The 22,793-nt window shown below is 38.3% G+C and overlaps 1 protein-coding gene across 4 annotated transcripts in view; it reads left to right on the top strand.

Annotated features, from left to right (window-relative positions):
- Nucleotides 1-10,367, top strand: part of Ssbp2 (single stranded DNA binding protein 2) — a 253,386-nt gene extending 243,019 nt beyond the window's left edge. For all 4 annotated transcript variants that reach the window (XM_045133623.1, XM_045133625.1, XM_045133624.1 and 1 more), the window contains 2 exons: nucleotides 205-303; nucleotides 9,408-10,367. In XM_045133623.1, the coding sequence (XP_044989558.1) occupies nucleotides 205-303; nucleotides 9,408-9,437 (129 nt within the window). In that variant the 3' untranslated portion in view covers nucleotides 9,438-10,367. The remainder of the gene's footprint in view (nucleotides 1-204; nucleotides 304-9,407) is intronic.
- Nucleotides 10,368-22,793: the final 12,426 nt, after the last annotated feature.

The following is a 22,793-nucleotide window of genomic DNA, read 5'->3' on the forward strand; positions in this document are numbered from 1 at the left end:
GTTTTTAAACTTTCTTTTGTGAAGGCATTAATACTTGTCAAGGTACATAGAATGCAGTTGAATGCGTAGAAGAGGTCTGAAATTCAGATTAAAGTCTACATTGTCCTCAGAGATGCTGCTGCAGGTTCAATTTTTGAAACACTGCAATGCAACAGGGAAATTAAAATCTTCAATACTGACTTGTTTTCTAAATCTTGTTTACAGAATTCTCCCAATAATATGAGCCTGAGTAATCAACCGGGCACTCCAAGGGATGATGGTGAAATGGGGGGAAATTTCTTAAATCCTTTTCAGAGTGAGAGTGTAAGTATTCCCTTGTCTGTATTATTATATTCAGGCTTTACTTCTGGAGCTTTTCTGTTAGAATAAATGTATAGCCAAATTATTACAGCTGTTTATGTAGAATTTAATAGGTTGATTTTTTTAAATATTAAAAGAACCATTAAGTGGAAATTGATAAAATAATTACAAAAGCATTACTCTAATATACAAAAGCCATGATACTAATATGATTGATACGGACAAAGAAAATGTATAAAAATCATATTTAAAAGGCATAGATATTAGTGATAAGAAAATTGGGTAAATATGAGACACTGCATAGTTTTAAGGTATGTGAAAGATTAGAAGAGTTCTTTTTATAAAAAAAAAAAGGTTCTAATTTTTTGCAGGAGTAAGTACAAATCAGTCATTTTCTTATGTTCATTTTATCTAATTAGAGATTCTTTTCTTTAATTCTTCCAATAATAACACAGTATTAACTAATGAGGTGTATGATAGATTAGTTCATTTCATTTATTGAACCAGATATATGCAAAGCATTAGGGTAAAAACAATATATTCTGACATGTTAACTAACACACACCTATCCTCCAAGAATGCAATCTACTTGGAGAAAACAGATTACAAGACTAAAACTTTTGCCAAATTAATTAATGTCATAATACACTAGTCACAATAACTAAGAAATGGGATCAACCTAAGTGACCACCAGTTAATGAATGGATCTAGAAAAAGTAGTTCATTTACATAATAGAGTACCGTTCATCCATGAAAGAGCGAAATTCAGTTATTTGCAACAACATGGTTACAACTGGAGGATATGGTGTTAAGTGAAATAAGACAGGCACAAAAGACAAAGGACACCGTAACTCATCATAGAATCTGAAAAGTGCTCATCAGAAACATGAAGATTGGGATGTACAGTGTGACATTCTTAACCTTTTCTTATTTGTAAGTTTTTTATGCTATAAATAGATACATATCAAATATTTACTGAGAATAAATCAAAGAAATTTATTTTAAAAACAATATTTTGGTATATATGTAACTTTAGTATTTATTAAAGATAAAATCTGAACACTTTTACATAAAGAATTAAATCTTAGCTGAATATTTGATACTATAGGACATAGAGTATCTTCAGTGTTTCTCAGAATTGTCATTTTAATTTTCTATTCATCAGTATTGTAATGCCACTGTGCATAAAGTGGTATAAGTATGTTTAGGGCCATTTCATACATTTTTGGAAATTTTGTCATAACTGCAAGCCAAAATTAATTTTAAGAGTTTTTTATTAAACAAAGGACAGAAACTCCAAAAGTATTTTTTAATTAGTCATAGCACAATACAATATACAGATACACTAATGTGGTACTTATGTGGTGAGGAATGGCAAAAAGAAAATATTAAAAGTATTTATTTTCTATAATCAAACCACTGTTTCTATAAAAGCATAAAACTTTGCATGTACAATAAAAATGCTGCATTTTATAACAGTCAGAAGTCATGACACTAAACCAGATGATTTCAGGTAGTATTCATTGGCATGATAGTGTGCTCAGCACAAAATATGCATGTCTAAGGATGCTGTGAAGTTGCATGGTGAAACATGGACCAACACTGTCAGAAGCATCTCTGATTCATTATGCATTTGAGTTAGAATTAATTTTTGGTTATTACATGTTTAGAAACATTATAGTTACCATATTTTTCATGATCCCCACATCCAGTTACATAATAGTTATGGGTGCTAGAGAAACATTGATTAATAGATGAATACTTGCTTCCAGTTAGAAGAAATAAGTTCTGGCATCCTATTATTATGTAGTAGGGAGACTATAGATAGTCATAATGTACTATGAAAAATTATTGAGGCTGGAGAGATAGATTAGCAGATAAGACGCTTCCCTGCGAAGCCTAAAGACTCATGTTCCACTCTCAAGATCACACATAAGCCAGACACACAAAGGTGAGGCAAGAGCAAGGTCACACATGCCCACTAGGAGGCATAAGTGTCAGGTTTGATTTCAGTGGCTGAGGCACTGATGTGTCAATTCTCTCCCTCCCTCTCTCTCTTTCTAAAATATAAATAAATAAATAAATAAATAAATAAATAAATAGAAATTTTTTAAAAATTATTTAGCCAGATGTGGTGGCACATGCCTTTAATCCCAGCACTTAGGAGGCTGAGGTAAGAGGATCACCATGAGTTCAAGGGCAGCCTGGGCTACAGCATGAGTTCCAGGTCAGCCTGAGCTAAAGTGAGACCCTACTTCAAAATTATTTTTTAACATTAGAAACAAGAATTTAACATTTTCACTGCAAAAGATGACATTTGAAGAGCTATATATGTTTGCTCCTATTTAAAAATTATATGATGTATGTATCAAAATATTACATAATCTTCATTCAATATCTTACTTTGTGTAAACTTTTTTTGTTTTGTTTTGTTTTGTTTTACGAGGTACGGTCTCATTTTAGCTCAGGCTGACCTGGAATTCTCTATGTAGTCTCAGGGTGGCCTCGAACTCACAGTAATCCTCCTACCTCTGCCTCCCGAGTGCTGGGATTAAAGGCGTGAGCCACCACGCCCGGCTTGTGTAAACTTTTTTAAATAAAATAATTTTAAACAGATGCTGTAATAGACACGATCCAAATGTTTCAGAGGTAACAGTAAATGATTGATATGGGATTAAAAGTAAACTGTCTTTCAGAGTTGTCATTGCTTCCCTACTTAATAAACCTCAGAAGATAAGGCTGGCTTCAGAAAGCTCTTCATGGGGAGCAGAATGAGCCCAGCTTTACTCTTTACCTAGGCGGAACACATCATGCAATGCAGACAGTCTTCAGGAGGATAGCTGAGAGGACTTCTGCCCTACACCCCACCACACCCCAACTCTCCTATCCCACCCTCAGCTGCCACTGAACCCTAAAAGACAGAATTGGCAGAACTGAAAACAAAGCTTCCCCCTTTCTCCTGACCCTGTAGAAAATTCACAAAAGAAAATAATCACATGGTAGCTGGAGACACTGCACCAGGATGCTAGTTGATTATCAGAGGTTGGGGACAACATGGGAAAACGTTGATCAGGTTCGTTGCTGTACTGAGTAGCAGTTAAGAAAAATGGGTTCTAATGAGGAGAGGTAATTTGTTACATATGGTGTTGATATTATCTATGGCTTTGTTTGCCATATCACCGCCTAATTTTTGTTCAGGCTTTTTTGATAAAAGTAAACAGTGAGAGGAGAGAGGAAGAAACCCAAAAATATTCAGCTGAACAACGAGGCTTTAAAAGTATAAACAAACTGGGTACCTCTAATATCTTAGCTTTCCTGTCACTGAGGAAACTGTAGCTACTTATGACTTCAAAAAGATCACATTTTCCAGTAAGTGAATGAATGAAGTCTAGCATTTTTAATGTAAGTAGCTCTGAAAAGCACATATTTTCAAGCAGTCTGCCATTTGAGGCCTTGTTATTCTACCTAGACATTAAACCACAGAGGCCTGGAAAGGGGTAATTGTCTACGGCATGCTTATTACACACCAGATACAATACTAGGTCCTTCACACATGCTACATCATTTAATTATATAGAAACAAAAATGCCCAACCCAGACTCACAAAATATGCAGTGCCAACATGCTTGGCACAGAGCAAAGTGTGAATCAAAAATGTCTCACTGATCAGCCTTCTTTTCTGGACCACAAACAAGGCCCTTTCTTTTAAGAAACAAAGATGACCCCTAGTGTTCAAATCTTATAAAATGTTTTTGAAAGTACAGACTGCAAGACTGTTTAATTCAAAACTGAAGAAACCAATTTGTTTAATTTACTGAATCAATTTAGAACAGTATTTCCCTATGACATTAGTCTATAGTCCTATGAATAAAAGTGATATTAGAATTGCAGTTTTCAGTGGGAATGGCAAACAAGGTGGTAGATAACTCCTGCTGTCTCTACTCTTCTTTGTTTATTTCTGCTATTAGAAGGAAACTACATCAACCTCAAATTTTTATGTAGTCACATAAACACTAAGTTATTTCACCTTAATTTCAGAGTAGCAGAACCTATTATTTATTTATCATTAATAATGTTCTATGTGAACTGAGGCTTAGAAATGAAGTGTGATCTAAAGTATTCTTGATGTGTATAAACCAAAGATTTAATGAATATCTCATGGATTCTGTGCTTATATGTATGAAGTGTAAGAAGTTTAAAAAAATCACAAGTTCTTTCCAAGACATTCTATCTCAAAATATACTTTTCACGAAAAGGTAAGTTGACATATGTTTAAAATACTACCTTTAGGTCTTTTTCCCCTTAAGCCAAACAGTAATGTTGTTAACAGCTTCATAAGAGCCATTTTATCCTCTGAGGAGAACCAAAGTCACGGAATAGTTTTGAAACAGTGAAACATGATATCACAGCCTTTGAGTACAAACATTGCAATATGCCACTGCATATCGATGTGCCAGTACAATAGAAACATTGCAGAGTGGCCTCAGTACAGTACACCATGAATATTTTATGACTCTAAATATGATAGTCCATTTAACACCTACTCTTCCTTTCCATCTGGAAGACTGGAAGCCACGTCTCTAGTGCTCTGAAGAATTAATCAATAGAAAAACTCCTTTCTGCTTGCACATTCTGTGAGCTTTTCTAACCATTTTGTGATTTCCTTTTATTTCATTTAGTTGAAGCAATACCAGTAATAGAAGCTGAAAATGAGCATTCTACAGCCTTACCGACAGAAGCAACACATAGCTTACACAGACATTCAGATATACCTCATTTTACTGTGCTGGACACAGTTAGCATATGGCTCTGCAGTAATTTCTGTGACTCAGAAATTAGCTTGATTAATGCTTGTCCATTTTCTAAGTTTTAGTTCTGGAACCTTATGTGTCTGTCCTTTCTGACTGAACTTGCTCCTTAGTCTTCCCGTACCTTATTTTTCCTACTTAATTTCCATATTTTACACAGCCATCTCATTTGCCTTCCAAATTAATCAGTAGCATATTATTTTTCTAAAAGATTTTCTTAAGACATTTGAAATGCCACATTTTAATAATGACTAGTATTAATGAATGATAGGAGCCCATAAAATACTTGATAACAATATGTGTTCATTTATGTGTTTGCATATAAGTAGCATTGGGTAAAATAGTTAGAATGAAAAGTATGTATTTTTCAATAATCTTCCCTAAGGTTATATTATAGTTGAGTGAACTAGCATACTTAGGAGAAGTATCTTGGAGTCAAGAACATTTTAAGTCCAGATGACTCAGGATGTATGCTCAATCTGATGGTCCCTGTCGTTAACTGAGAGTTACCCAGAAATGTTTTCAAGCATTTTCTCTGAGCTCCTATCTGAAATACTTCAGTATCTTGCAGTTTTAGATTACTGTTACAATATGCTTGATAAAATATTTGTTTTGAAGTAATGTTGGTCTAGCTGTGCCATTTAAACTTAACTTGATTAAAATTAAATACATGTAATTTTCACTTTCTAAGCATCACTATATTTCAGGAGTTCCATAGCTACATGTGGCTGCAGAGTGTTGTCCTAGACAGCAGAGAGCAGAGTGTCTCCATCATGACAGGAAGTGCTGGTCAGCGCTGAGGGCACTACCAATTGTTATGACAAACTAGTATTGTAAGGAGCACAAATTTCTCTGAGGCGTTTATTCTTATTCTATGCTTTTTCCATTTCTAACAAAACCTACTCCCCATTTACTTTTTATTATGTATTCTTATCCCTAAAATTTCAAAATATGATTCTGGCTAGTTAAAAGCTATAAATACTGAATTGAAGCTCGCTGACATTGCTGGAAATGTAAGACTGTGTGTGCATTGTCAGGGATACTAAATTCCCGCTTCAGCCTAGGGCTGGGTGAGCTCCAACTCAGACGTCCTTGTTCGCAGTGGTTTGGGGTTTTACTTTGCTTTCTCCTACTTTCCCCTTAACCCAGTACTCACTGTTCTTAACATGGGAGACAGTTCAGTGGTGTCACTTAGCGCTTTTATACTGAAACAAAACTTTAAGCTACCAAGTGACAAAGAAATAGGTTCTCCTTGATGTGGCCAGTATTTAAAGGACTGCCAGTTCTCCCCTGTGGTCTGATCTGGTGACCCTTTTTCCAGGTCCTGTCATTTTCTACCTAACCTCTGCTGTTTGGTTTCAGCCCTAATAACTTGCGCTTCAGACTGCTGCGGCGGAGCCTCTGGTGTCCGCCTGCGCGCTCACCCAGCGGCCCGCCTGCTCACCATGCTCGTCTTAGCGTCAGCACACAGCCCGCACTTTTTCCCTACTCTCTGCAGTTCATCTCGGCATCCAGAAATTCACTTCACTGTTAACTTCTGCCAGCCTTCAGACATAGCCCAGGAACAGCACAATTCCTCATTAAGTTTCTGCAATTGGAACCAGTCTTGACCCACTTCATTGTTGAGGAACAACCATTAGTATCCTGCAGAAAGTAATCACTTTTTTTGCCATGTTTTTCATGGGAAAAGATTTAAAAGTATCTCAGGCTGCACATTTTGATTTTAATTTAGAAACCATTTCACATGGAGCTCCTTGCTGTTTGAATGATGGTTCTCATTGCAGCTCAGGTCAGTTAGGATCATGCTTTCCAAAGTGGTGGCCTTTAGCAGCATCTTGATATCTAAACCTAAGTAAATTAAAAGTAACACTAAGGATTTAATGCTTCACTCACACCCACCACGTTTGACATGCTCACTGACGGAAGGGGCTGTTGATCTGTATCCCCAGCACAGACCAAAGGACAACTCTGACACTGGGCAGGGTTCTGTGGGCCATTCTCTCCCACACTTTGTTGCAGTCAGCTCCCAAAAGTGTGTGAATAGGTGAGCATAACTCACAAAATTACTGCTCTTTTGTTTCTTTCAAAATCACTTTTGAGAATATTGTTCCAAATTCCCCAAACCCTCACCTTGTATCTCTGGTCAGCCTCATCAGACTGACACGTAAGCAAATAACGGCCATGTCTCTGTGCACACCCAAACATGGCTGTGGATAGACACCAGAATCCCAAAGCGAGGCCCAGGCTTTTCTGCCAAAGTATGCAACAGATTCATAGGTAACTTAAGCTCTTTAGTGGAACTCAGTATCCGCTGGTAGCAGGTTTGGTTTTGCATGCTGAGTACCTCATAAAGTATACAGTTGTAAGGATTTTGGACTTGGCCCTCCCCAGACTCCTAGGTGCTCGATTAAACCCTGTGCAGGTAAGAAGATGGAAGTCCAGAGAGGTTAGGGAAGTGCCCATCCACACACTGTCTCCAGCAAAGGTTAAGAAGATGGAAGTCCAGAGAGGTTAGGGAAGTCCCATCCACACACTGTCTCCAGCAAAGGTTAAGAAGATGGAAGTCCAGAGAGGTTAGGCAAGTGCCCATCCACACACTGTCCCCAGCAAAGGTTAAGAAGATGGAAGTCCAGAGAGGTTAGGGAAGTCCCATCCACACACTGTCTCCAGCAAAGGTTAAGAAGATGGAAGTCCAGAGAGGTTAGGGAAGTGCCCATCCACACACTGTCTCCAGCAAAGGTTAAGAAGATGGAAGTCCAGAGAGGTTAGGGAAGTGCCCATCCACACACTGTCTCCAGCAAAGGTTAAGAAGATGGAAGTCCAGAGAGGTTAGGGAAGTCCCATCCACACACTGTCTCCAGCAAAGGTTAAGAAGATGGAAGTCCAGAGAGGTTAGGGAAGTGCCCATCCACACACTGTCTCCAGCAAAGGTTAAGAAGATGGAAGTCCAGAGAGGTTAGGGAAGTGCCCATCCACACACTGTCTCCAGCAAAGGTTAAGAAGATGGAAGTCCAGAGAGGTTAGGGAAGTCCCATCCACACACTGTCTCCAGCAAAGGTTAAGAAGATGGAAGTCCAGAGAGGTTAGGGAAGTGCCCATCCACACACTGTCTCCAGCAAAGGTTAAGAAGATGGAAGTCCAGAGAGGTTAGGGAAGTGCCCATCCACACACTGTCTCCAGCAAAGGTTAAGAAGATGGAAGTCCAGAGAGGTTAGGGAAGTCCCATCCACACACTGTCTCCAGCAAAGGTTAAGAAGATGGAAGTCCAGAGAGGTTAGGGAAGTGCCCATCCACACACTGTCTCCAGCAAAGGTTAAGAAGATGGAAGTCCAGAGAGGTTAGGGAAGTGCCCATCCACACACTGTCTCCAGCAAAGGTTAAGAAGATGGAAGTCCAGAGAGGTTAGGGAAGTCCCATCCACACACTGTCTCCAGCAAAGGTTAAGAAGATGGAAGTCCAGAGAGGTTAGGCAAGTGCCCATCCACACACTGTCTCCAGCAAAGGTTAAGAAGATGGAAGTCCAGAGAGGTTAGGGAAGTCCCATCCACACACTGTCTCCAGCAAAGGTTAAGAAGATGGAAGTCCAGAGAGGTTAGGGAAGTGCCCATCCACACACTGTCTCCAGCAAAGGTTAAGAAGATGGAAGTCCAGAGAGGTTAGGGAAGTCCCATCCACACACTGTCTCCAGCAAAGGTTAAGAAGATGGAAGTCCAGAGAGGTTAGGGAAGTCCCATCCACACACTGTCTACAGCAAAGGTTAAGAAGATGGAAGTCCAGAGAGGTTAGGCAAGTGCCCATCCACACACTGTCTACAGCAAAGGTTAAGAAGATGGAAGTCCAGAGAGGTTAGGCAAGTGCCCATCCACACACTGTCTACAGCAAAGGTTAAGAAGATGGAAGTCCAGAGAGGTTAGGGAAGTCCATCCACACACTGTCTCCAGCAAAGGTTAGTCCTCACGGTTCCCTCTGTCTACCTCCAGCCCTGGGCTGAAGTTGCCCAGGTTGTGACAAGTGCCTGTGAAACCTAAGCCTGGCTGAAAGGGGAGGCTGAAGGGCAGGATAATTATCTCCTAGGGCTGACTTGGTGTCAGCCTGCTTGCTTTCCAGAGGAAATATTAAAAATTTCACAAAGTCTATATAAGCCTATATGTACTTACTTCTGGTCGTGCATTTTCCTATTGTATGGGGTTAAAATGTGAACATAAATTATAATTCACCATGTTTGTTATTGTACCACGAAGTGCTATGGTGGCCTATAAAATAGTTATCTTTAAAATATTAATTCTTCTTTCTTTCTAGTACTCCCCTAGCATGACAATGAGTGTGTGATCCATTTCTGAGTCTCCTCATGAAAACCACAGTGAGTCAGCCTTCACAGAACTCCTATGGAAGAACATCATTCATCTGTGTACAGTTAAACAAAGGAATCTCAGTCACACAAACCGACCTTGTACTTCCTGCTCTCTCCCCTATTTTGTGAAGAAAGCGGGTCCAAACATGATTCAAACAACTGTACGGAGAGGCACATTAGAACTGCCCTGAACTGAACTGCAAATAATTATCTGTGTATGTATATGTGTGGGAAAGAAAATGTATCGTGTATGTGGTTGTTATATGGACATGTACGCATACATGCATTGACCCACAGGACATTGTAAAATATTATTACATGACATCCTAAGTAGAAATAAGTAGGGACTTTTATTCCATCTTTTTTTTCACGTTTACATTTTAATTATTAAAAGTTGCTCCTGTCCCCTCCTTGAACTATTTTGTGCTGTGTATATCACTGCTTTATATAAGTTATTTTTTAAGGTGAACTCAGATGTTATGGTTTTGTAAATGTCTGCAATCATGGATAGGAATAAAATCGCTTATTTGAGAGCTTTCATTAAATTGTGTCTGATGCAAGTTATCCTGTGAATCCCAAAGTGTATGACAAAATGGAAGAAAGTGTGTCTTCACTCTTAATGTCAAGTCAAACAGTTTCTCAGTTACCTTCAGTGGAAAGTATTTTTGTATTTTTTATTTAAGGCAAACACTTCAACAAGAGCTTAACTGAGATGTCACACAGTATATTTCTGCAATAACTGCTTTAAATGGAGTTCTTGATGTTTGTCTTAGATGATACAGAAACCATTAATTAACTCAAATTACCTAGACCATAGCAATAAAGTGATAAAGGTTGCCATATTTTAGCCATACAATTTCTCTTTAATGCGATAAATCCTAGAAATGATAATAAAACTACTTGTTTGAGTTCGTGTCTTTTCACCTAGGCAGACAAGAGGTAAATTTTTAATAACTTCCCAGTGTGATAAGGTATCTGATTTTTATTCGGACTGCTATGAACAGGGCTGCATAGGGTTTCAGGCAGACACATGGAAATGAGTGAGATGGCCAGCACAAAGGAGAAGGGAATCACTCTGGACCAAGGCCTCTTGCTGCTCTGCTAGGGTTGCTCACCTGCCTCTGCTGCTGCCCTCCTCACTGCCGAGGGCCTGCTCTCTCCTGGGTCAGTGTATTCGTAAGCAGATCACTGGGCGCCACTTTCCCTCCTCGCTGTGTTGACTTCAGCAGGCTAGACCTACGTTCTGCAGACCTACTTGACCGACATCATGAGGGCATAAAGAAAAAGTTTAAAGTGCTTTATTCTGACACTTTGTAGATCTGAGGGTTTAGGTGTAATCCCATATGCAAGTAGCAGAATCAGAGCAGGAGAGGAGGAAGTCTTTAATTTTAGACTCTGAAGGATAACTCGTGATCCTTTGCGTTAGAACTGTGTTGCAAGTAAACCTGACCGACACCAACCCTCAGCCTGGACAAGCACCCTTTAACCTCAGGCTAGAAGACTCGCTTTCTGTTTCCTGTAGTTAGGGTTATAGTCTCCCCGTGACAGTGTCAACAGTATATTTGCCGATTCTTGGTTCCAGGTGATTTATTCCTCTCAAATACACAAGGATTTAGTTTGTTTTTTAAAAAACAATGCGTTTTTGGTTGTGCATGACAGGTGTGCTGGGCAGAACTGTAGAAAGAGGAAAAAGAAACTCAACTGGACTTACGTTGCAGACTCAGTAACAAAAACGAGTCACACTTATCAGTCACACAGTGTTGGGAGCCTAAGCCCGTACCAGAAAGATGCCTTGTGCTTTCAGCTGCACAGACCTGTTAGGAGCAGTGTGACCCCAAGGTCTTTACCTCAAGCAAAGGTAACCCGAAGACGGCATTTGTACAGACGCCCGAATCACCAAGAGCAACTGTAACTTTTACTTGTCATGGCAACTGTACAAATTGACAGTCCTTAGATTCTGCTTAATCTTATAATGCTAGAATTTTTAAGCATTTTGTTGATTCTTTTCCATTCAACTGGTCTTAAATCTCTTTCATTTGCCTTCTGAGAAGGCACTGTTTCTTATCATTAAAAAAGAATCATGAACCTCTTTTTATTTGCCCTTATCGTGGGGGTAATTCTAGAATATAAATGGCCTCATGGGTCACTTCTAACCTGTTTGGTCAAAAAGATCAATTTGTTAGTTTCTTGGTTTGTTTGTTTGTTTGCAAGATTTAATAATTCATTTATCATTTGTTTATTTTTCTTTATTAGAACTCAGATTAAGAATAGCTACTTCAAGTAAAAAAATTTCCTGAAACAGTTGAAAAACTATTTTTGAGGACAAAATTATATTCAAGAAAGCCAAAATATAAAAATGCTTAATTTTATACCCAAATAATTGTTTCAGGTACTCAATAGAGGGTAGTGTGTGTATATTAATTTCTGTTTAGATTTTAATCATTTAGCCTCATTATTTTTCTTATAAGAAGAAAATTTAACCTTTTTCTTATATTTTCCATTCTCATCAAAGCACCTGTGCTGTCTTGATATGTGCTACCTGGTTCTGGGGTTATTTTTACATATCACACCTCACAATCATAGCAACAGTGCTTGCATATATCAGATGTGAAATACACATATAAAATGTGAAGTAAGTAGCTGTTAAGAACACATTCTTGTCATTCTCCCTAGCTCACTGAGGTTGAAAATATGTCATTCTTTTGAATTTATGTATGATTCTTAACTAAGTGACTTTCTTACAGCAAAGTTGCCCATGTTAACAGAACCACAGGAAGTATTTGAACACTCTTCTCCCTCCAGGAATTTTTTTTTTCCATTTGTATTTTTATGATTTCTCCAAGATACCTGAACTCCATTGCATTTCAATTAACACTCTTGTTTAAAAGACAGCAAGTGACTGTGATTCCGTTGGTATTTCTACAGGGTGTCTGTTAGCCTGACAACCTGTCTGCACCTCTTCCTCTTCATGCCATTCTAGGCATACAGGCAACCACGCAGAACTGTTCTCCCACAGTCTGCAGCCTTCAGCGCACTACAGCCCGCTAAGCATCTTGCCTGGCTTTCGCATTGACTGCCTCGCAGTCCCTGTATCTTCCAGAACATAAGACACACACCGAACATTTTCACCTTCTGGGCCTTTAAAGTTCTCATCCCCACACGATATATAGTACTAATGGTAGTGTACCAAGGAAAGAATTTTGATTTTAATTTCTTGATTATTGCTCTTAATTATAAGCATTGCCATGAATAATCACTTCTTCACTTTGGAATGCATTGTACATTTGATGTAATTTCCTCTTTTTTCCCTGTCTCTGTCTTTTTTTTTTTTTTTTGATGTTTTATATACCATCATTCTCTTTCCTTGAAACACCAGTTGGTATAAGTACCCCGTGAGTGTATAGTTAGGATGGAGAAAGCCAATGTGGGAAGAAAGTTGTTATTTTGCCAAAAGTATGTGAGTCTTTTATTTTCCTCTCCTGGTACAATAAATTCCTTGTTTGCTCAGAGGAACACAATCCATGTTTGCTTAAAGTAATGGTAATGAATTTTAAGCGTTTCTAAGGGCATCCCTTGGTGTGGAAAGCAGTGTGAGGAGTGCTGGCATATCACGAGTGGCGAAGCACTGTGGCTGCCACTTGGGGGTGTGTGTGTGTGTGCGCGTGTGTTGGAGGGCGGTAGCGTGGAGCTTGCTCCCAACATAGGCTGATCCATGTGATTTGATAGCACGGCTGATAAATATGAAGCATAATTCTTCCTTTGGGTACTTCTCATTTCAGTGGTAAAAAAGCTAATAAACGTGGTTCGGGATAGCAAGAAGTAACACAGCACATAAGCAGGCAGAGGCTGTAGACCCAGATTTGACATACCGTTAGATTTGTCATCGCTGCACTTTCTTATAAAGAAACTCTGTAAAGATGAGGATTTACATGACAGTTTGATCCTTGGTCACTTCTCTCTCATCTTGGCAGGAATCATGTAGTCATACTTTTCTGAAGCACACATTTATTTATAAGAAATTGAATTGGCATTATTAATGTATTTTACCAAAAGCATTAACTTTACTCATGAACTATAATTCAGTTTGGAAGGAATAACCTACAGAAGAAAGACACACCTGAGACTTCATTAATTACTTTTATAAACTGTATTCTAAGGAGGAATCTTCAGTGAATGAGTCTCCCAAGGAAAACTTCCTGTTAAGTTTCCCCCACTAACAGTATAATTGGTTTTCCTGAACAGAAGAATCAGTTCTGTAAATGTGAATATTTTTGCTGTCTGCACCTTTTAAATGAAAAAAATTACTATATATAGATGTTATAAAGGTCTAAGTGGGACTAGGTGTTTTCATGTGTACAATTATAGTTTACCTCTTCCCTCTGCAAATTTACTGGGTATTAGCAGCATAAGTGTTTGATTCCTTTTGATTATCCATGTCATTGATATGTTACACGTATTGTCTAAAATGCCTAGCATTTCATGTTCAAAATTAGATGTGCTATTAACATAACAAAGGTAAGTATTAATTTTCCCAGAAAAAAAATAATACAAAAGATTTGTTCCAGTTACAATTAATGCTTTACCCCACTTTCTATTTTGCATCATGACCACAGTGAAATTTTGTTTCCTCACAGTTATCTCAAACTCCATACCATATGCTGTGAACTGAATTTCTATCTTAGTAAAATTGCTCAGCTAAATGTAATTAACCATCTATCTGTGAGAAAAATGTGATTCAAATAATCTGTCCACTTTATATAACTTGATATGAAATCTACTTTAAATTTTGCAGTACCTTAGAGAATTCTTAATATAAACTGCAGGTTGAAATTTGTATATGGGTTTAGATCAGATATTTCAAAACACTTTATTTGCATTAAGACAATTAAAACCTTGCAAACTCTATGTTAGGGTAAGTAATTTAAAGGACATATTTTTTTCAACCATGAAAATGGAGACGTCTTTATAAATAGAATTCTTGACTCATGATAGCCATAAGCTTAATGAATTGTTTAATTTATCTAATTGTGATTTTAAGAATTTAAGCTGTTTTCTTACTATATGTGTTAAATTGCTACCTATAATGTCTTCCTGGAAAAAAATAGAATTGTTTGTAAGGTTTTTATAAAGGCACAACTTCTGTATAAATATAATTGAAGTCTGGGCTGACTCTTAGTAATCTACTATTCTTAATCCAATAATGGCCACCAGACATCTTATATATTTGTAAATTTAGCATCTATGTGTATATGTGTGTGCACATGCAGTTACATTTATTCTTAAATGAATTTATCACTTCATGTTTTCTGTAAGCATATTTGAGCTGTTCATGTAATGGGAAATGTTACCATACATATGTAACATAAGTACCCCTTAATTTGCCACATGTATTCATATTTAATTTATAAAAATACAGCTTTCCATTTACAGTTTCTACCTTTCGTTTCTACCCTTTACTTCACTATTTAATAGAAAAGTGAAGGAAATTGTTTGTATGAAGGCAGCATAAATGTTTCCTGATTGAAAAGTCAAAATACATGAAGGGAAACAGGGAGGTAGTGTCTGTAAACTCAGTCCCCACAGCCATGTTAGTAGCCAGGCATGCATTCTCATACTTCAGTGCGTCCTTTAAAGTGAAGGAATCCTTTATGTCAAAAGAGGGAAATGCTAGACGTTTCTTTCCCTGAATAAGGACTCTTGACAAGAATATGATATAGATTTTTGAAAATTCTATAGCTATTCAAAACTTCCTTGGTGTTAAATGTTGGGTTCTGCTAGGCTATATAGCTGGATATATGTCTAGTGGAATCATCATTTTTCCTCACAAAACTATGCTTCTATTGTCCACAGTTTTTGCTAGTAATAGGAATGGAAATCTTGTTTTGTAGTATTACATGAAAACAGTTTGCTCTTAAGTATGTTTTCAATAAAATATCAGTAGTCATATATAGTATATAAACTATCACCACTTAACATTCTAAAAAGTCAACTTTGTTTTATATTTTAATATTGTTTCCAAGAAAGAAATGGCTTATGAATTGAAAAACTAAATCATCCATTTATTTTACATTATGGTGTCCACTATCTTGTTATCAAATTAGCTGTTACTGGCTGGTTACTGAAAGGATAGCATGCATTCTTAATGGTCTCAAAATTGGCTTGACAGGTCAGATGTACCAACCATTGAGTTATGTTAGTTGTGACTTTAAGAACTCAACAGGCTATTGTAATTTTTCATGTATGTACTTCAAATTTATTCGAGAGCTACTTACCTAGGCACAATTTTTCATTCAGTAAAAAAACCCTCAGAGCAATGAACTTGAAGATATCCCAATACTATTCTAACAATGTAAGCCATATATGAAAGTGTAAATGTAAATAGAAGCACACAGTTGCAAGGGATCTATCCAAAAAAATCTTTAAATTAATGTTAGAATTTACAATTAAATGCTCAGGATAACAATGATCAGTTTTTGTTGAACAAAATGACTAACCAAATCAAAACCAGAGTTTGGCAAAAAGTAGGTTGGTTATATCCACTAGCAAGATTTCTAGGACAATTATCTCAAAAAGCATACCATGACCAAATTCTCAATATGGAATCATTCAAATTTAAGTTTCAATACATTTGGCAATGATATTTTAACAGACAGCACAATAATTTCAGGATCTTTAAAGCTGTGATCTTGCAGAAGGAGTTTTACTTGTAGAATTACATGATCTGATGAAACTTAGGAGAGAATATAAAACTTTCAAGCTGCAAGGCTTTGTACAGCTTGTAGCCATGAGTATTCTAGAATGAATCTTTTAATTCATTCTGACCAGAAAATGGTCTGGGGTGGACAGAAGTTTGACAAGCCTTCTAGTTACTTCATTTCCAGGATGATTTTAGACCTTCCTTAGAAAGGTATTTTCTAAAGCATTATAACTATATATCCCCCTTCTAGAGAGATTTATACAATGTGTTTGTGTAAGAGAGTTACTGACCTGTGCATTTGCAAAATTATTTTTTTTCTTTCCAGTAACTATAAATACTTAGCTATTTTGCCCTGACAATGATGCTTCAGAAAACATGAAAGGCAGATTGCAAATGCACATAGTCCAGAAAATGTGCCTGCTGTTTTGAACTTGAATTAAAAATACATGAAATAAGTTTTCTGGTTTATTTGCAGTGTGGATTCTCACCAAGTTTATCATGCCCCAAGCCTCAGTAAATGGTCCTATTTGCCCTGTTTGTAAGTTAAAGCATCTCTAGAAGTAAGTGCATCCCACTGAAGAGCAATTCTAGAGCAGACAAGTGATTAAATCAGAATTCTTTCCCAGTTGAGTTGCAAATATAGATGTTCTTACTCCTGCTAAGAAGAAAACTGACATTTCCTACGATTAATGGTTAATCATGAAACAGCCACATAAACTTTCAGGTCAAAAGCTAAATGTAAACAGCCAATTCCTAGCCTACTGGGGTTTCCCCCTGCCAAAAAATGAAAATCTGTTATACAGGTTTTAAACTATAGATCCTCATGTAATGGTTTTCCAGTGGCCAAAAAATTAATGATCCCAACTGTTTTATATACAAGTGGCAGCCAATACCCTACAAATCTTATTTCTGGAAGGAAAAATCTTACAAGCACCAGAAAATTGGGAAAGTAGTCACTTAACCAAAGGAGAATTTAAAAAAGAATTGGATTTGGAAAAAAAGAATATATACAGTAATTAATATATTTCACCTCTCAAGCTCTAAATACTTTATTTCACTAACTGAATTAATATGTAAATTTGTTTGAAAGATGATAACATTCATAGTGTGCTTAAAGTTCAAGACATTCATTTATTCTTGGTGACTTTTGTTAAAGGAGTACATTAAACTTTTCTTCCAACTTAATTATAAGACATATCCATCAGAGATGTCAAAGACATGCTTACTGAGAATGTTTGAGAACTGTTTGAACTGAAAACCATAATCTGTGATTTAAAATGCAAAAAGAATTGTGTAACTAGTTATCCATCTGAACATGTATTCTTCAGAGACTGAATCAAGGCACCAGAGGGAAGGTGACTGTGTGGTTTCTACTGACCTGTGCAGCCCAGGAAGGGTGAGTCAGAAGAGGAGTCTTGCTGCAAGCAGCCGGCGACAGTCATGTGTTTGCAGGGCTGTCTCCTCTGCTTTGAATTCTGTTTCCCCATCCAACCTGAGCACTCCTTGCCCCAAGCTCGGAGTGTGACAACTTGCCCTGCTAAGGACTCTCCCTTCCAGGACCTCACCTAAGGCAGAAGAGGCTGAAGGGGTGTGAGAAGGTGGGCTAGAAATGCCAAAGGGGGAAACACAAGTAATTTTCTTGTCATAACAAGAGCATTACATGTGAAGTACTAAATGTCAGCAGAGAAATTAGTTATCCAATCATGCATTATCTTGATTAACTGAACTCTCAACTCAATAAGCAATGGATCGTGACTATTTTGTGAGAGCGAGTTCTTATTTCTGTCTCACTCGCTCCCTCATTCTCTCTGTAGTCACTCTGTACTCTCTAGGACAGTTGGTCTTGTAGCTCAGGTGCTATATAGAATTCTAGGATTATGAGACTGTAAATGCACCTTTGAAGCGTTTAGCTTAAAAGGATTTGTGTGGCTTTTGAATCTTATCTCCTTATGGAGTAAAGTGGGCGCTCGTAAGCACAGAACCCCGTCCTTTCTTGAAAACATCTAATACAGGAGGCTCATTGAGAACACAGTTACTTAAAAATCAAGTCAATACAGGTGACAACGCTGCTGGCGCAATCACTGTCGTCTTTCCTGCCGTGAAGTTTTAGATCTGATAAAAAAAAAAAAAAAGAATCCTCTCTCTGCAGTAAACATCTTTTTAAAGATGTTTGATTTGGGACTAACCATATTCCTAATCCTTGCCAAGGACCAGATGTTTGCATTCAAGTCAGTTAACAGCCATCCTCCTCCGCTGGTCCTATTTTTCTTCCTCGCTGTTGCCTGGAGTCCTGTTACAGGAGCCAGTTAGTGAGCAGTCGCCACAACAGGCCGCAGGTGGTCCGTCCGCTGACACGCTAGCGCTCAGCTCCTTCCAACAAACGCAGCTCCACCGGTCAGTCCCTCCTTTTTGTTGTTGTTGTTGTTTTGCTTTGTTTTCTTGAGGTAGGGTCTCACTCTAGCTCAGGCTGACCTGGAATTCACTATGGAGTCTCAGGGTGGCCTCGAACTGTGATCCTCCTGCCTCTGCCTCCCAAGTGCTGGGATTAAAGGCGAGCGCCACCATGCCCGGCTGGTTTCCAATTCTTTATCAACACATTATTATAATTCTATGTTCTGTTGTCAATACTTTTTAAAAACAAATGTTACTAACCTAGGTTTTAACAGTTTTGAGGAAATAAAGCAGTGTTCAATGACAAAAAGACCTCACACTGAATTGATTTAAATTTTTATCAAACATAAAATCTGGTTTCTACTCTTAAATGTTAGGCATGTAGTAGGTGGTCATATGGTCTAGTGAATCTAGTCTTTGCTCAGTTTTTGTGCTACATAGCTTAACGCTAACAAATATCTACTTAATATTTTACATAGTAGCTTGGTTTCATGTTATGGATGTGTAATGATATTATTAATTGAATAATTTTAAATATTTAAAGTGTTGAAATAATAGAAAAGCCAGACTAAGGAAGAGAGAACTTATTTTATTTTTAGCCGTTGGCCCACCTTGTAGAGGAAATATGACCTCATCATCTCATTGTCCACCTCTTTAACCAGCAGTTCCTACCTTTCACAGTAAATGTATCTGAGACTTGGAAAATCTTGTAAGCATAGGTAACATACAAATCTATTTTTAGCTTACATATATACTTCCTTAAAGGGTTGTTTCTGTATACATAATCTGTCCAAACCTGTCAATGAAGTATTTTCTCCTCCAAACACATTTATTTAGTTACTTCCACACCATATCGCTGGATGGAGGGGAGCACTGGAGAGCAGTTATATCTAGTTATAACTGATGGCTTTCAAAATTAAGATATGATGCAGGATACCTAAGAAAAATAATTCAATCACAATCCAACATAATTCTGAAATCCGTGTATCTGATGGCTGCTTACAGTGGCAACCTGCATCATGGAACTGGTCTTTCATGTGGAGGCAAGTACAGTTAACTGGAGAATCTTCTGACTGAAGGACTGATTTTACTCTGTGTCCTACCTGATTCCCACGTGTGTTCAAAGGCGATGTTGCAGGCTGCACTTTTGGCCATGCTGGGAACTGGGCTCTGGGCAGCAGCAGAAGGAGCATGCATCCCCTCCAGGAGCTCACATCTGGAAAGTGTGGGAGCTGAAATGTCTCCACAAGTTTCTACGTTACTGCATTCCCACTGGACAGTATCAACTGAGAGAGGGAACTAAAGAGCGCAATGGGGATGAACATGATCAAACTGCATTGTTTACATGTATGAACCTGTCAATAAAAATACTTTTTAAAAGCCTTAATAGTCTTAATTTTTTAAAGTTTATATAGTTTAGCTATTATGCTACACCATATGCAAAAAAAAAAACTGAAGGATAACAAAAATTTGGCTCAACTCAAACAAAAAAAAAAAAATGGAGATGTATTCCTGAATAAGGAGCACATGTAACTTCCAGTCAAAAACTAATTTTTTAATCTCCTTTCTATAGTCAGCTCCATGTGGCTGGGATGAACAGCTAAACCAGATATAGTTTATGGCATGAAGAGACTTATTTCAGTTTATAACCCAGGGGACATTATATCAATATCTTTTGAAGCTGCCTCCATAGATCCAAGTAGAGAGAAAAACCAGGGCCAGCAAACACCAACGCCAGGACACACAAGCCCACCAGAGCGCAGACTCTGTCCACACACCTTTTGGCCGGAATCAGATTCACCCACAGTGACACCTTAGCACTAGACTCCAGGATCTGCCCTCAGTGACACCGTCAGCCAGACTGCTGGAGATCCAAGTCCCAAATTTAATTTTAATAAAATGCCTGAGTCTATGGAGCCATACGTTTTCAAACTACCACACTCTCAAAGGTTTTTCAAACTAAACTTAAATAATATTTTTATTGCTTAAAATTTTAATAAGTAGGGCTGGAGAGATGGTTTAGCGGTTAAGCGCTTGCCTGTGAAGCCTAAGGACCCCCGTTCGAGGCTCGGTTCCCCAGGTCCCACGTTAGCCAGATGCACAAGGGGGCGCACGCGTCTGGAGTTCATTTGCAGAGAGGCTGGAAGCCCTGGCGCACCCATTCTCTCTCTCTCCCTCTCTCTGTCTTTCTCTCTGTGTCTGTCGCTCATAAATAAAAAAAATTTTTTTAAATTTTAATAAGTAAAAATTTCTTTTCCTCTTACTAGAAATAGAGTGTCAATGCAGAATGACATCCCAGCAGCAGCCCTAATCTTGCTGCCACCATGTGACTTCAGACAGGTCAGCTGGGTTCTCATTGGGTCTCAACTTGTTTCATTCTGAAATAAGACTGTTGATATGAAACATCTCTAGCACCCAAGAATCAGTGATAGCATAACTCTTCTTAATGTTTCCATACTTTGATAATAATAAAAACTTAATGGTAATACTGTGACATCTGATGCTAAGGAAAGTCTTACAAATACTTGGGAAGTGATTTCAGAGTGAAAATATTTAGATCCCATTTGGGGCTAATAAAAGAAAGGGTATGAAAGTTCCTTATTTCTTCTGAAAATTTGCACTATTTGTGAGTTTGCTTTCCTATATTAATAATCAATTGAAAGTGTCAGTGAAATGATGTAAAAAACGTCTATCTTCTCAACTTCAGGTTCTTAAAGAAGCAACTGTGGTAATCAGACAGTCAAGATTAAATATGTCCTCTCCCCAGTTAATTAGTCACATATTTAACAAGAACACTTCTACAACACTGAATGATACCTGCTCCCATGATTACAATCTAAGTTGACTATGCCTGAAAAAATAAACATTTTGTCCAGGCTTTGAAACCCTGACCAGATGGATTCCAGGTATTCCAAAGCTAGAAGTATGAAAGCATGTTTTTATAAATTCATATTGTGGGCTAGAGAAGTGGGTTAGCAGTTAAGGAGCTTGCCTGTGAAGCCTAAGGACCCATGTTTAACTCTACAGATGCCAAATAAAGCCAGACGCACAAAGATGAGGCAAGTGCAAGGTAACACATGCCCACTAGATGGCAGAAGCATCTGGAGTTCAATTGTGGCTGAGGCCCTGGGGCACCAATTCTCTCTCCCTCTGTCTTCTCTCTCTCTCTCTCTCTCTCTCCCTCTCTCTCTCTTTCTCTTGCTTGCTGTCACTCTCTCTAAAATTAAAAACAAAAACATTCATATTGTTCTTGTGGAGAAAAGGAAGAAAGCCACCATAATAAGAGCACTAATGTAGTAATTAGATTTTTTCTTTCTTTCTCCTGTAGAAATTTTGTATGGGCACAGGAGTAGCAACCATAGTGGGAGTACGGGGCATTGCCTGTTAAGAAGGTCCCTGGAGAGGGTGGGATGAAGCCTAACCTTTTGGCTCGGGCTTGTAACTCTAGTACCAGAAATTAGTTACAATTCATATTGAGCTTTTGATCAGAGAGACCTACAAGGTCCCCAAAACAAAACAGGCTTCTGTCAAAGCACTTGATTACCCTCCTGAAGTAAAAGGTAAGGCCCTATTGCTGAAGACACCACATTCTGCTGACACAGAACACTGAGAGATCCAGCTGGAATCTGGAAGGAAGCTAGTTCCCAGATGGTCTACCCCTATAGTGCTGGAAAGCACTACGTGAGCTGCTGGGGGAAATGGCCAACAACATCATGTGCTAGCAGGGGACAGTGCTACATGAAAGCAGCCGGCCTGACAAGATGCACGCACTGTGCAATAGTGGCACACAGCCTAGGTGGGTAACCAGTGACTCTGTTTGGCTAAGGGGCCCAATTAGTGGAAAGGAACCAGTAGCTGGAACTGGGAACCAAGTCAGAATCCTATGCAGACCAAGAGCATAGTCTCCAAGGAGAGGTTCCCACTAGTTTTTGGCAAAAAGGGAGGCTCCACCAATCATAATCTCTTTAAATTAATAATGCCTATCCCTTTTAACTTATGCTGACCTCACTCTGTTGGAGAATCTGTTTTTCTTTTTCAGAAGGCAGCAAGAACTGAGGACAACCAAAGTCTGTCAACAAGACAAGAAAAGGTAGCTGATTCCTTGGCAGGAGATGAACCACTCCACACACCTCAGCCTGGGCCCAGGTGAAACCACAAAGGAACTGGTGAGATGAGCAAGAGCGCTGCTCCCATGGGGCGCCTGACAACCTGCGCCAGGGTGAGGGAGACAGACACGGAGGGTACT

This window comes from Jaculus jaculus, chromosome 14 (genome assembly GCF_020740685.1).
Source record: "Jaculus jaculus isolate mJacJac1 chromosome 14, mJacJac1.mat.Y.cur, whole genome shotgun sequence".
In the NCBI taxonomy this organism is placed as follows: domain Eukaryota; kingdom Metazoa; phylum Chordata; class Mammalia; order Rodentia; family Dipodidae; genus Jaculus; species Jaculus jaculus.